Source organism: Papilio xuthus, unplaced genomic scaffold, assembly GCF_000836235.2.
Source record: "Papilio xuthus unplaced genomic scaffold, Pxut_1.1 DF827597.1, whole genome shotgun sequence".
NCBI classification, from domain to species: Eukaryota; Metazoa; Arthropoda; class Insecta; order Lepidoptera; family Papilionidae; genus Papilio; species Papilio xuthus.
In genome coordinates, this window is record NW_013531052.1 from 879,530 (window position 1) to 894,920 (window position 15,391).

A 15,391-nucleotide genomic window follows, 5' to 3' on the forward strand; every position below is an offset into this window, starting at 1 on the left:
TGACAGTACGGCAGTGGAAACTTATGGTTAATATAAAGTATTTTAACGCATCGAGGGGGTTAAGTTCAAGAACGATGATAACAAACGACCTGTCCTTCCTGGGTTAACTTTACATTTCTTAGTTATGTGCAATTTTATTATGTTAGTTATTGTTTCTTGGTTTAATCTGTTACCTATAATAATAAAACTTTCTTTTCTTTTCTTTCTTTCTTTTACAACTTCTTACGTGTAATACGATAATAAACTAAGCCGCTTCTAAACACAACTTGTTTACTTAATTTACTGATAAAGTTATAAATATATTAAATGGTAAATATTACAAAATAACACATTGGACATTTTAACTCTTTTTTTAAATACAACAATAATTTAGTACATATGTTTCGGTAGGTGGAAAGATATGCACTATGTATGTGTTTTTATATATAGATATAGGAAAATTTTCAAATCTTACTAATATTATAAATGCGAATGTTTAGACGGATCGATGGATGGATGTATAGATGTTTGTTTGAAGGTATCCCCGGAACAGCCTAACGGATCTTGATGAAATTTGAAACAGATATAGAACAAAGATTGGAAGAATACATAGGATAGTAGTTTAGTTTTTTTAATTGCGCAGACGGAGTTGTGGGCGACAGCTTGTCAGCAATAAGTAGGTTATGAAAAAAACTCATAATATTTTTGCATTACTTCAGAGTTATTTGTAAATGTTCATTTCATAATTTGACTAACATTCAGTGAGTTGTGGATGCCTTTTGATCATTTCAGTGTAAAAGATACTTTGAATTTTTCCTCTCAACCGTAAACCTCGGGGAATATTGAAATATATTACTTTGGCTTCATACTTTTTACTTTGTACGTTTTCAAATAAGCTATATCATATATTGAAATTCTAATCAGATAATATTTATATATATTGTTTCCAATAATCCAGTTAAAGTCTAATAAATTAAATATCGACGACACTTAAGTTTTTTTTTATTTCTTGCTTAAATCATTCGAGGTGAAATAGCGTTTAAAAATTTGAGGCCATTCTTTTTGTCAGATTTTAATGACGCGACCCGGGGCGGTACGGGGCTCTATTGTGTTTTGTTTACGTTAGGTAGCTGAGTGCGTAGTCAGGGCTACGTCTTGAACTTTAGCCTGAAAAACGTTCACAAAAACCGAGCAATTAGGTCGTTATCATAATAAAAAGAACAACTTAACTTGTGCTACGTTTGTATTCATAAAAGATGATTATTTTTTCTTTATTTTTATTTGATTTCTTGTTATAAATGAAAGGTTCTTGTCCGAATTGATTGAGATCCCTAACAACCTCTTTCTATAATCATTCTCTCTCTACTAACTTATATTTTGAACCCACAGTTTTGTGATTTCGTAAATGTTATACAAGTGCGTTAATTTGATCATTTACAAGAAGAATTCCGCTCTTTTTTTTTAATAAATAAAAACATAACTTCCCACTATTATATTTTATTAAAATAAAAATATGAATACTGAAGTATTCTTCATAATAAAAATAAATAAATTGCCCGGTGACATTCTGTTTCAGTCCCACTAGCTGTTGAGTCTGAAACAGGCTCGAGTGGTCGGAAACATTGACCCAGTTACGAGATCACTCCGCAATGAACGTGCACAACGCTTAATCAAAACCACTAAAGACACTAACAAAAGACAAACTCAATTACGGCCACGGTTTAATTCGTTGCAGGCTTATTCCAGACAGTACGCCAACATCCAAAGCTAATCAACTAATCTAGTTTGTTCTTTCTTGCTACTGCTATTATTTTAAGTAAATATAACCAAGGCGTATTAAAAAACGGGGCATCGTAGACATTTCGTACAGGATGCCAGTACGTTATTGCTACGAAGAGTTGACAGTATACATTAATCTTCTTCAGTAGTCTCTAAAATTAAGTGATGATATCTTTTGAAATAGTAATAGAATAAAAAATAAAATAAAATAACATTTAATCCTTTCAATATCACAACACAATAAGCAAAACCAGCATAAAAATAATTATAAAGAAATAACACATAAAAACATAATATTAGCAAGAAACAGGAAATATATATTATACAAAGAGTATTGCAATGCTGACCGGATAAGGTTTCACTCAGCCCAACAGGTCCAGGAATATAATATTTATGTATTGAGGAGTATTCTTATTTGAGATTTTTAATTTTTAATGATGCGCGAGTCTGGGGACGTTCATTGTGCTCTGTTTATTTTTGGAATACGGGAACGGCTGTCCCCTGCTTCTTAGACACTGCAAAAAGTACACAAAGAGTTTAATTAGGCCGCCGTCGCCTTCTCAACGTCTCCAGGTATAATGATGCTGCCCACTATAAATAGGGCTTGTTTATTGAAGCTAGATCATTAGGTGACATATTTCAACAATGTTGCAATAAAATATTTTAATATCGGAATAAAATAGCTATGTATTCGATATGAGTGAATTCAAGATAACTGCGTTTAAACCATAAACAAATCGTTTAAAATAAAGCATCTTCAGTATCGTTGCGTTTAAACAATTTATAAAAATACAATGTCAACATCTGATCATTTAAAACATCTTAATTATTCATAACTTATTTAAGATATCTTATAATTGTTATATTCTCCCATTTTTTCTGTTAAATACATTTATATTAGTATTCCACGAAATCTTAATTCTTTGTGCTTAGTACAATTCTTTCGTAAATTATAAACTATAATAATAACTAGCTATCGCCTGCGACTCCGTCCGCACGGAATAAAAAGAAACAATATTGTTACCTATATTCTTTCTTCTAAACTATGTTTTATATGTATGGCAAATTTCATCGAGATCCGTTCAGTCTTTCTGGAGATACCTGCAAGCATCCATCCATCTAAACATCGTTTTCATAATATGAAGTAAGATAAGGTAAGAAAACCGATTCTGCAATGTTAACAGAAAACAAAGTTTTATTACATTCAAGTCTAGTTGGCTCCACTAATGGTAGATCGTTAAGTTTCTAGTCGCCGACAGTAAATCATAGACAAATTCGAGACGAACACAATAAAAGTTTCCACATTAACGTACATAACTGTTCCCTAGAATTTCACCAGACGAATGGATCGATTGAACACGTTCTGACACATTTAGCATGCGTCACTGAATCGGAAGAGGTTCTTATTGGAATTAATAGACACGAATAAATGAAGGTCTATACCAAGCAAGGACAACCTTGACTATTTATAATCCTTTTTATTTGTAAAATTGAATGAAATAGTTTCATAATGCCATATATAAAAGCTAATATTTCTTTTAATAGAGGTATTATTTATTAGCCTACTAGATATTAGTGAATTCAATCAAAAATTGTGTTAATTAAACAAATGAATATAAACATCGGCTATCTATACTAAAATTATAAAGCGGAAGAGTTTGTTTGTTTGTTTGTTTAATCTCAGGAACTACTGGTCCGATCTGAAAACTCTTTTATTTTGGATAGTTCATTTATAGAAGAAGGGTTAAGGCTATATAACATTACGCTGCGACCAATAGTTTTTTGTTAATTCCGCACGGACGGAGTCGCGGGCAACAGATTCTCTGATATAATCTTAATTTACAGCACTGGAATAGCGTGAAAATATATACCTACAAATATTTTAGTACAAAGGTGTAAGTATGAAGTTTCAACAATCCCCTTAAGAGTTACTGTGGTCCTCAGAGTTTTTTGATGGTAATTTGATTAGTATCTTAGTGTAAATTTATTACGAGAGCTTGTACTAGAGCTTTAGAATAAGGAACGGTTTAGGTCACCGTTTAGAACTCTGAACAATAATTACAGTAAAAAGCTTCAAATGCAATTAATTGAAAATAAGGATTAGAATTCCAGTACTCACAGCCCCACATGCATTAAGTCGATGGGGTTTGTTATCAGATAATGAAGAGAAATGGCGACCCTTTGCGGTCCCACTACATACCACTATTCCATTATGAGGCTATTACAGAGGCACTAAGTGGGCCGATAACTCACTTACAAAACCGAACCCCAAATACTTTGTACTAATTTTCAATGAGAGCAACTGCACTTTAAATGATTAGTTTTCACTGCCAAAACAAATGTAAAACAAAATTATGAAATAAATATATATATAAAGATAGATATTATATATTAAATAAACTGTGTTTCGCCAGCAAAAAATATAGTAATATACACTAATCGATAGAATACACTTTCAATTCGAATTTAATATTTGTTATCTGTGGTATTGATCTACACAATCTTTATGGCCTTAGCCTATCGCATAAAATAAAAAGACCAAAAACCGAAAGTTTCTTTTTCTAAAATCAAGTCGAAAAACATAGTATTTATGTACCTATATAAAATAACGCACAAAGTAAAAATATCCACAAATGAAATAAAGCAGTGTAGAGAAGATTTACGCGAGTTCTTCAAACTTTTATCGAGTTGTAGGAACAAGTGTATGTTCGTGTCGTCGCAGAGATATCGTCGTATCCGAGTTTGATAATTTCCCGGAGGATTTTTCCAATCAACTGGCAACATATGTAACCTAAATATTTCCTTATTTCCATTATCTTCTATCGTAAATTATACGCGTAATTTTATGGGGTGTTTCTCGCTGGATGATCGACCGACCGATCGATCGGTTGGGAAGTTTTCACCATTTCGCCGAATGATTCTATGGTTACGATGAAATTGCCACCTATTTTAAGAAATTCATAAGTTGAATATAACATTCCTAACGTCGAAACATGTAAATATATTTTTTCTATAGTCTACAAATGATACGAAATTTAGTCAATCATTATAAATTAAATGAGTTATTATGGAACATTGTACTTGGGTAATAATGTCTTAATGCTTTTACATTTTAGCACGAGTTTCCACTGCCTTGTCATTCGTGCTTTTATTAAAGAATAAATAAGAAGACAACATGTAGAAATAGAAATAAACGGTTAAAATGATGAGTATCAGTCGTTTGATATGAAATATGGAGGAGTGTATTGGAAACATTAACCTAGTTACATCAACCTGCGTGCAACATACTGTATACTGGGGAACACTAAAAGCTCTGATACTCGTACGATATTCTTGTACCCCTATCTTTTCACTCAATGCATCCGCTTTATAAAAAACATAGCACGAAGCAGGAAATATTATTAAAACACAAATAATCGCGTTAAAATAGTTCTAATGCAACTTCAAATATAACACTTGATATATACTCGACTACGACTCGAGTATATACGTCTCGTATTAAAACAGTAATTTAAGGTCGTAAGTATTTTTTTCATATATAACATATAATTCTATATAAAATATAAGTCTATTCGAGTCTAAAAATGTGAATATCATCGCTTTACTCATATCCGTACACATGTATGTTGCTGTTAGGTAAAAATATGGTTTTCAGGAGTAAAAATAAATAAACCAGTTTAGAAATAATAAAAAAAATTATTAAAAAAATAGCAGTTCTCTTACATATATGAGTATAATAAGTTTTCTAATATAAAAATCATTCAAGAAAATAAGGCCTTAGCCGTTAGGCTACTTTACATTTCAAAGTACTTAGCCTTTATTGCACATAAACCAATTACATAGTATTATAATACGTCTACGCTGTTAACGGCAGACGCGGCGTCTTGAGAGGCAAATATTACAGGCGGTAAAGGGGACGAGGCCCTCCGATTTATTTTAATGTTTTACGATCCAAGCTTCGCCCGGGACTAGCTCGTAAATAAAATCTTATGATTACAGTGAGCTTTATTTTACCTTAAATCTTTCTTATAAAAATTCATGGTTACACTTTCATTTCATAGTTAAATATTACAGTTTTATATGAAGTTTTCATTTACGAGTTACGAAGAAAATTTTATTTCGATGTATAACAATTTAATACAAAATGGAGTGAAAGTTGTTATAAAATAATATGAAACTTACCTTGATATCACTTTATTTCACAGAAATTAATTTAAAGATTCTGAGGAAATACGATATTGTGTATACGTTGGTAGGCAAGTATGTAAGGTACGCGGAAGACGGGCGCATAGCGTAGGCAATGCGTCTGTACTGACTCAAGCCACCCCTCCCGATCACGGTGCGAGCCGTAACTCACAGCTACGAAATGTTGTAGAGGTTCGTAGCATTTTGTATTAAACAGTTTAATTTTATATTCTCGTAGTAATGATTTAACACGTTAGTAATTACACGCTTGTTTTTAATAAAAAATTGAATCTTGTATTTAATTGTGGTTAAAATATTGAAATACCATTTTGTTGTTTAGGTCGTAATATAAATTTGTGGTGATATCGTGCACGTAAGCTTATTATTTTCTTTATTATTCACAATATTATTTGTAAATAAGATAACATTTGCAATATCTAACTAAACATATATTTTTAATTTCCAAAATTTTATGTTTTTGTAATTCATTTTCGTTTTCGTAGCTCCATGGTGAGCCCTTCTATTCGCGGCTAGGAAGCCAGACGATAAAATCATTCGGAAGGAAACTGAAATAAGCTCAACGTCTAGAGCTCCCGTAATGTCCCGCGCTTGCCGGCTGTTTTATGCCGACAGATAAACGGATCCTTTTATACTAACTGCCAGATTACAATCCCGATGAACCTAAAATATTCCTTATCAGAAAATTCGGCACTGTTGAAAACTTTTTTAACTTAATCTACAAAGAAATTTATACTAGCTACCGGCAGCGACTCCATCCGCGCGGAATTAAAAAAAATAACTTTATTAGTAGCTTATGTGTATGCCCATGTTCGCATTTATAAGTAGGCAGTAAGATTTTTACTTTTAACTTTACCAGGCTGAGTATCTCAGAGTCAGAAAGTTAATACTGGTACAATAAGTTGGCAACGTATGACGGTTACGTATTTACGTATCCGCATTAGGTATTATGGATACGTGCGGAAGGTTGCTGATATTTTAAAACTAACAAAGTTGGTGTAATGTGAAAAAGTAGATTGGTAATTTCGAAAGGCAGTGAACGTTTTATTAGAACTAAAAAATGTAAATGTAACATAAAAGTTTGAGTCGTAACAAGTTAATGTGAATGACGCTAATTAACTTTTACCTTGATGAAATTCAAGTTGAATTTAAAACGTTATTTTACATAAATATCAACAGACTTGTTTTAAAATTTAAGAGATTTATAGCAGGTTCATATTCATCATTGATTTGATATTATTTGGATATTTCAATTTTTAATGAACGAGCGGTTTATAATATTTTTTTAGTAAAGATATAAAATTAGAACAATGGCAAAAAATCCTTATTTGGTTAATAGAACGATATTGATACTCGTAAATATGAATTGGCCAAACGGGAAACACCCGTGCTGCCATAAGCTATATTTTAGTCTTGGTTGATTGTTAGGATTTGTATGGAAAAAATCTTTATCAATTCGGCCTCTCTAACCAATAAATGTAGCCACCAAAATTATTACTTGTTATATCGCTACAAAAGTCAATGGAAAGTAGTTTTTTTTATTAACGCGGGGAATGCGTTTATGGACTTCACCGTCCGTGCTGCGGTGGCAGCAGGGACGGACTCCCAGCCTGGGATTAAGACCGGGCTACCTACTAAACCCCGCAGTGTTCTCCTTCGCCCGACCGGACCGTGGCATCTACGTTAGTTTATCCACGGCCCGGCTATGGGGAGCCACTTGGTAGGAGCTCGACTCGTGTAGGTAGGGTCAGATCAATGGAAAATAGTCACAATCACTTCACCAGGTAACTTGCGTAAAAACAGGAGGAATTGAAAAAAAAAAGGAATAGAATCAAAAGCAATTTATAATGATTAGTTTTTATTTAAAGTAACCACAAAAGTTGGCTGATAATATCCATCATCACCCATTGTCTTCATTTGAGAAAGATGTACGTCAGTTATTTCCGTAACTCCAAAATCGTAATCAACAAATTTGTTTAATATTTGAGAACCATCAAATGGTTCTTTAACTTTCCTTCCATTGGTCGAAGTTTCCTCACTGTTTGATTTGCTTCTATATTTAGAATTTAATAGAGTTACATGCAGTTTAACTCTGTCTCTTCCATATTCGTTATTTCTCATAAATCCTAAAAGAAACAATATATATAAATAATTTTATATGTAAACCTACTTTACCTTTATCATAGAAAATGTTAAGTGATAATTGAACAAAAAAACTAATGTGTTACCGAGCTTATTGTAGAATTAATGGAGAATGGTTTAATAAAAGAATCCGTCTCAAAAAGTCATCAAAAACTTTAAAATCATTTCAATTTACAACTCTATAGTTGTAAGAGCTGTAAGAGAAGTATCTACTTCTCTTAACATTTTAAGGAGAAAGTGTCTCAAAAATCAATTTTTCTCCCATTAAATCTATTTTATATTTCAATAAGTACCTGCTTTGTGAAAGAAATTGACTAAATCATCAGCTAATCTCTGTATAATGTCAGTGCCGGCTTCATCTTCAACATTTGCATACAATACATGAATATTTTTAGGATCATCGTTCATGTAAGATAAACCTTTTAATCTTATCTGTAGAGGTAACTTCTCTTGTAGTAAAGGCCTGAAAAATTCATTTTTTTTTAATTTATCTATGCCTATGGTCGCCCATTGGTCATAGTCAAAAGGATTTTTTTTATTTAAATAATTATATGCACTTTTACTCCACACTAACATTAACTGTGTCTTTTACGTTCATCCATTGACGCAATTTCAATAAAAGAGGGTACATACTGTTAGGAAGAAAATCCGAAAATGTTGCAGTATATTAACCCAACACTAGCCTTACTAAAATGTCGACGATTATGTCTACTCACTATTCATTCTGTCACTGGACTTCGGAACGAACGCACGTCATTCGCGCCAAGTGATTCTAACTAATAATGTCTAAATAATTTAACAGTGGTAGAGCCCGCTTTAACATCTTCGGACGAATTGGCCCGGCTCGCCCGGTGAAATACCACGACCACACAGAAGACAGGCGTCAAGTGGAAGCAATTCCGCGTTTCGTCTGATGAGTGTGCTTCCCGGAGGCCTAATTTAGTTCTCTTTCCCTTCCCACCCTTTTTCTCATAAGGAAAGGATGGGAAGTGGAAGTGGACTTTCCGGATGAGAGGATGCATGGAAGGAGGAAAATATTTTTATTCTATGCATCCTCTTCTCCGTCGATTAAAGATAGGCAACGCATATGCAATTGCGTATGTCTATGGGCAACGGTCACTTCGCTATTTCAGCGATTTCAGGTGGCAGCTCGCTCGTTTGCCACCTTTTGATATAAAAAAATATATATACAAAAGTTACACCTAACATAGTAATTTATACTATACTTCATACTGATATTATAAATGCGAAAGTTTGAATTGAAGGATGTCTGTTACTATCTCCAAAAAGGTGTAATAAAATTGCAGTTAAAAGATAGTAGTATTATAAAGAGGAAAGATTTCATTGCATTAAATAGGAACCAAAACAGCTTTGGAAAATCTTTATTGTTAAGATCACCCTAGTGATCTATTAATGTATTATAAAATCTGGGTGACCGAGCTTTGCTCGGTATTTTTTTTTAAATTGTGTTTTTTTGGAAATTATATTTAAGTACGAATTACTAATAAAATGATGAAATATGAATAATATTTTTCGATCTTACCGATAGAAAAAGTTAAGTTTATGTTTAAGTTGATTATCGATAAAACACAAATAAAATGACATTTACTAAAAATGATTCCTAGCCAAATCGATTTATCGCCCCCGAAACCCCCTATATACAAAATTTTATGAAAATCTTTGGAGCCGATTCTGAGATTCCAATTATATATATATTTATATATAATATAATCACAGACGAAGTCGCAGGAAACTGCTACTTTATCTATATATTCTTATACTTACATTATAATTTGATCTTTTGCCTCACTCAACAATTTAGTAGCTTGTAACCTTTCCTCATTGTCCATCAAACACATCACACCAACGGTGATATGGAGTTTATGTGCCCCTATAAATAATGATTCATCTAGATCTTTCACTTCCTGCAACACTGTTTCCTGGAAACATAAACCATAAAAACTATAAAAAATATGCTTATAACCAAGTTATTGTTATTATTATTTTCAATCCAACAAAAAATTTTTTACACATTTTTATATAGTTTTCTAATCAAAACCTGTCATTGAATAAAATTATAATTATACTGCTTGTTATTTGGCTTTCTTTACCTTGAATTTTTCAAAATTCTTCATTATAGTTGGAGTATTTAAAGGAATTGATATAAAATGAGTAGGTTTTTGTTTCATTCTTGAAGACATCACTATGATGTTGATTCTTCTACAAGCTGCTTTTACATTCTGTAATCATTGTAGATATGTTTTTAATTATTTGATGAGAGATAACATTTGCATCTTTATCTCAAATGTGTCACATGTATTATTTTAATTATGATGTGAAGCTCACATGTTGACAACTCATGAGTTGGTGGCACTTACATATTATATGAAAAAACTAGCGGTCACCAGCAAGTTTCTCAATGCGGAATTTAAAATAAATTATTTAGTAGCTTATGTGTTCTTACAGACTATGTTTTATATCTATGCTAAATTACAGTTAGATCCAAATTGCTGTTCTAAATATACCTTCAAACAAACACCCATCCATCTATGCATCTATAAATCCATCCATCCAACATTCACATTTATAATATTGGTAAGAAATACGATTATTTCAGCAGGTTAATTATGAACATTAAATTTACGTATTTTATGACAGGACATTCTTTTAAGTATATGTGTCAAGACAAACTTTAGTCAATTTACTCACAGTAACACTGGGACCAAATATTGTGATGTCCCCAGCTTCACCTTGTCTTGGTATTTTTATATTAGTTCCAGTATCTCTCTCAATTCTGCTCCTCATTACTCCTTTTTTCCCTATAATTGCTCCAATATAATGCCTACAAGCAATTTTTTTATTTAATCAGTATTTTTAAGTCGCTTTTATAAAATCTTATCATTAATCTACTCACTTTGGTACATGAAGGTTTGTAGCAAATCTATTACTATCTATTTCAATTATTTCAAAATCATCATAAGATTCATCATCACCCGCATCTTGAAATGTTATTTCTGCAAAACAAGTTATATAATTTAGCAAAGTTTAATTAATGATTTCAATGAATATAATTGTACACAAATCAAAAAAGTTATTATTTTTATAGTAGTATCCTTAAATGAATGAATCATTTAAGGATACTACTATAATTAATACAAAAAGAACTAATAGTCTAGTAGGTTTTGTTAAAATACTATTCTTGTTGTTAATCATCTTTGTTTCTTATACACAACGCAATGAGTTCTTTTGAACAGCGAACAGAGAACACAAAGTTGCCAGTACCATAAACCTAACACGTTTAATAAAATATGTGAAATGCTAACCATCCTCGTATAGATCATGTTCTTGAAGAGCTGAAATTTCCGTATTTGGATCGTTAATTCTATAACATCTTCCCTCAATCCATATTACTTCAGGTCGTAAAATACAACTCATTTTTCTTGACAATTCTTATAATCAAAATAATTTTAAAGGGGGCCAATTTCATGGGCCTCATTTCACATTGACAACTTGACATCAATCAATTTTCATAGTGGGGTGCGCTGCTTAAAAACATCGATTGAAGCGAAAAATCGATTCTGACTTCAAACATATGTGAATCGAATTCAGTTAAGAAATGAAATACCAATGTTTATTTGCCATAAATACATTATATACATACTGGAATAGATGCGCCACTGACAAATCAGTCCTTTTTTATACACGTTCGTTAGTTCCCTCTGCATTTTTACCGCATTTACCATGCGGAGTGTTCCGAAGAACTGTTTGGAACGATTCCTGCCGCCGAGTTCCGTAATCGGACGACACGACAGACCGCCAGGTTCCATCCACATCACCTGGATGGCTGGCGTTCGGAACAGTCTGTCCTCGGCGGTATTCCCAAACCAATACGACTTAGGGACCTTCAAGAAGCGAGCATACCATTTCCTTAAAGGCCGACAACGCATCTACAGTTCCTCTGGTGTTGCAGATGTCCATGGGTGTCGTTGATCACCTCGGTGTTCCCGCCGCTCGTTTGCCCCCTTCTCTTATAAAAAAAAATACACCCCCCCCTCTATTCATTGGATGGCGTGTTTTCTAAAGCGCGCCCATAAAAACAGATTTTTTATAAGAACAGATAGTTAACGTACTTATCCAATTTGAAAACCTGCCCATTAAACTTCAAGTTAAAATTTGTCCGTTTTGATTCGTTTTTTCACTTGTTCGTAGACGTTTCACTTTTACTAGGTGTCCCAACACACCTCTTGGTTTTTTGTAAAGTTTGCGGGTGCATAGGCAGTACCAGAAAGTATTAAATAACAATGTATTGTAATTTAATTGTTCGTTTTTACACTATGTCCATTACCGTTAGACGTGACATTAAGATCTAGGACGTCCTTTAATTTAAATCATCAAATATTTACGAATTCTGTAATGGCAGCAATAAGGAAACGGCGTTCGTTCTAGGAAAGTAACTACATATAGTGTATGGAGTCTCAACTTTCCTTTACATAAATACTCGATGTATATGTATGTAAATGGGCAAATATGTGTAATGTGTAAAATGTAGTTGACAGTTGGAAACATTTTCAATTTACCATTCATGATAGTTGTATTTATATAACGTCACATCATATCCAACATTTAACAATTGCTACATGTAATAAGCGATACACGATAAGCTTATCAAAATCTTTTGTCCATTTCGTGTCGTACGCGGAACGAGACGACTTGTTATTATTTGTACGAATATAATTCGTTATTTAATTTGAATGAAATAGGATTAATGTAAAAATGAATCAAAAGTGTCAAAGGTCGGTGTTAAGTTATCATAATGCTAATTATCAATACATTTCAGTTAATTTCAAGGATCAAAATGGTGAGTATTCGAATAAAAAAATACCAATCAATAAACAAAAAAATGCGATAACGCAAGAGTAAGATGATAATAACTGTCCTGTTTTGTTATATTCTCTTTTTTGTATTGATTACTATCGGCTGCGTTCTGTTTACATTTCACTTAATTTTAGCTTTGGCATATATTTAAATTTACTACTGCTTTTTAAATCCTACGACTTCGAGTGTGGTCGTCTTGAGGTGTATTTTAAACATCTCAAGCTATTATAGATTTTCATTAAAGGAATACTAAAGCGGTTTTTGGTAGAAACTTGAAAAAAAGTTAGATTGTTAACGAAAGTAGACGAAACAGGTAGGATGGGTTTCTGATTGAAAATTGATCGAATAATAAATATTCAAATCAGTTGAGTAGGTTTTCAATTATAACACTGGCCCGGTCCGGTATGTCGGAACAAAATAAAACTTTCATATCTGTTTTTGATATTAGCATAGGTCAGCGCCAGTGATATTACAAACTGTCGGAAAAATTATAGTAAACTAAATCGATAAGTCTGATGACCCCAAGGTGACCCAATTAGTTACTTCGAAGTCTTTAAAAGTTATTACGTGTAGTTTTAATTCCTTTTATATACAGTATTAAATTCATTGCGATGTTCTCAGATATGAAAAATTTATCTTTGCACACATAAGCACCCAAAGGTAGGTAAAAATACGATGAAAAATAAATAGCTAATTGTGAGTATCTCTCAATTGCGGTGATTTTATCACTCGTAAGTATTTATTTTAAATTCATGGTATTGCACTTGATGATTTTATTAAAATTGCCATAAAAAAATGAATAAAACAAAATGAATTTCAAAGCATGTTGCAAATATTACAAGATAAAGTAGATTAGTAAATTAATTGTAAATGTTACATACATTGTTGTAGATAAGACATTATCTCTTATCTCGTACGGGAACATCACGAGATTAATAATTTAAGTTTTTGCGTTTTTAAAGAGACAGTCGTCTTCTTAAAAAAATCTATTTGAAATATTAAACATGTTCTTTTGTTTGCTAGTCATACAATAATATAAGTAAGTAGTTTTTATAAATATGTGAAATATATGGGTTTATAAAAATATAATAACTGTAGGGTTTAAACTCGTACGCTCATACAGTCGTCCACATAAAATATCATCCGAACATTAAGAGTATTGAAGAATAGTCGAAAAAATCGCAACATTACAGCCGTAAATAAAATACAAATTGTGAGCGATTTCCCTAGTGTGAATTTTATGTGCGAATAAAATAATGAAAGTATACGCTTATTTTTAAATGTCGAGGTTTTTCATTGACGAAAAATTAAGAACATAGTGCTCTATTAAAAAAACTTACCGGTGCATATTACGGAGTCTGTATAAAGATATATTTTGAAAATTCGGTGTTTTAAATAGAAGTCGGAGTTAAAACTGGATGTAGTATTGCAAAATATGTAGATGTGACCAAAGGTATAATAATAAAATAATATTTGATCTTCAATTCGTCAAGTGAAAATGGAAACGCAAATACTGATGGCATTGACACTGACAATCTGTGATGTCAATTCAATACTCAATACATTTTTCGCTAAAAAATATCGCAACCCAAACAACCTGTTTCCGTAAGTGATCGATTACTCTTTCAAAGGATGAGTATAAGTATTTTGTCTTCATCGTAAAATATACAGGTATTGCAGTAACATTTTATGCCCGATGTTCGCTTTCTAATAAATTTAATTACCTAAATGTCGCTTCTTTAGCTTAGTAAAATAAAATTGCTTATTTATAGTTATTTTTTTAATTTTGTAGATTGGGAAAATCTTTGTATAAAGTACAATTTATTTTAAGTTATGCTCGTTTGCCACAGGTTCTGAGTTCTGAAATTTTTATGGTTGAGGACAGAAAATGTAAAATAACAAAGGGCTAGGTAACAACGTCATGCAGAGAAATATTGTCTATCAACTATGCGAAACTTCTGAGAATGATTGAAAACAGCCATACACTTAATAGTACATTCTGTATACATGTATCTATGTGGTTGGCCTTCTCAAAATCAATGTTTCTTTTAATAAATTCTATTATTCACAAGCAGTTATGTTTTTATTTCTTTATGCAAATGCACCATTCATTTTAGTTATTAGATAGAATTTAGTAATATTCAAGTCAAATTTAAATAGCTTGCATAACACATTATAGCTTGGTTTATCTTACCATCACTGCACAGCCTGTGAAAATAATAACTTCATTTGTTATGCACCTAATTGTTGTGCTTATATTGTGTAGTTATAGTTTTTCTTCAGCTACGGTTGCAAGACTTCTAAGAGGTTTATATTTTAAGCTACTTATTTTAAAACATGTTAAACAGAAAATATTGCAATTAGATATCCATGCATATTTGTCTTCTTTGCCTACTTTCTTTTCTCAGTGTTA

The 15,391-nt window shown here is 32.0% G+C and overlaps 2 protein-coding genes across 10 annotated transcripts in view; one reads left to right on the forward strand and one right to left on the reverse strand.

The window, feature by feature from the left end:
• The window catches only part of LOC106118213 (uncharacterized), a 37,423-nt gene that overhangs the window by 19,597 nt on the left and 2,435 nt on the right, over positions 1-15,391 (forward strand). Inside the window, exons 1-2 of one of the 8 annotated variants that reach the window (XM_013312787.1) lie at positions 14,045-14,649; positions 14,829-15,285. The exons of 2 other annotated variants lie outside the window; for them this stretch is intronic. In XM_013312787.1, the coding sequence (XP_013168241.1) occupies positions 15,213-15,285 (73 nt within the window). In that variant the 5' untranslated portion in view covers positions 14,045-14,649; positions 14,829-15,212. Of the gene's footprint in view, positions 1-12,764; positions 12,962-13,036; positions 14,018-14,044; positions 14,650-14,807; positions 15,286-15,391 lie in introns of those variants that run through there. 5 more of the 8 variants (XM_013312786.1, XM_013312793.1, XM_013312790.1 and 2 more) reach the window with 5 other exon arrangements.
• LOC106118215 (activating signal cointegrator 1 complex subunit 1) lies at positions 7,803-11,617 on the reverse strand. Of its 2 annotated transcripts, none has more exons than XM_013312797.1 (7): positions 11,427-11,617; positions 11,018-11,117; positions 10,813-10,945; positions 10,215-10,343; positions 9,889-10,043; positions 8,397-8,566; positions 7,803-8,087 (listed from the first exon to the last, which is right to left on the reverse strand). In XM_013312797.1, exons 1-7 carry the CDS (start codon positions 11,536-11,538, stop codon positions 7,813-7,815), a joined length of 1,074 nt encoding a protein of 357 aa, XP_013168251.1. In that variant the 5' UTR covers positions 11,539-11,617; the 3' UTR covers positions 7,803-7,812. The 2 variants fall into 2 exon arrangements, with proteins under 2 accessions (XP_013168251.1, XP_013168252.1); XM_013312798.1 differs by lacking the exon at positions 11,427-11,617 and adding an exon at positions 11,298-11,374.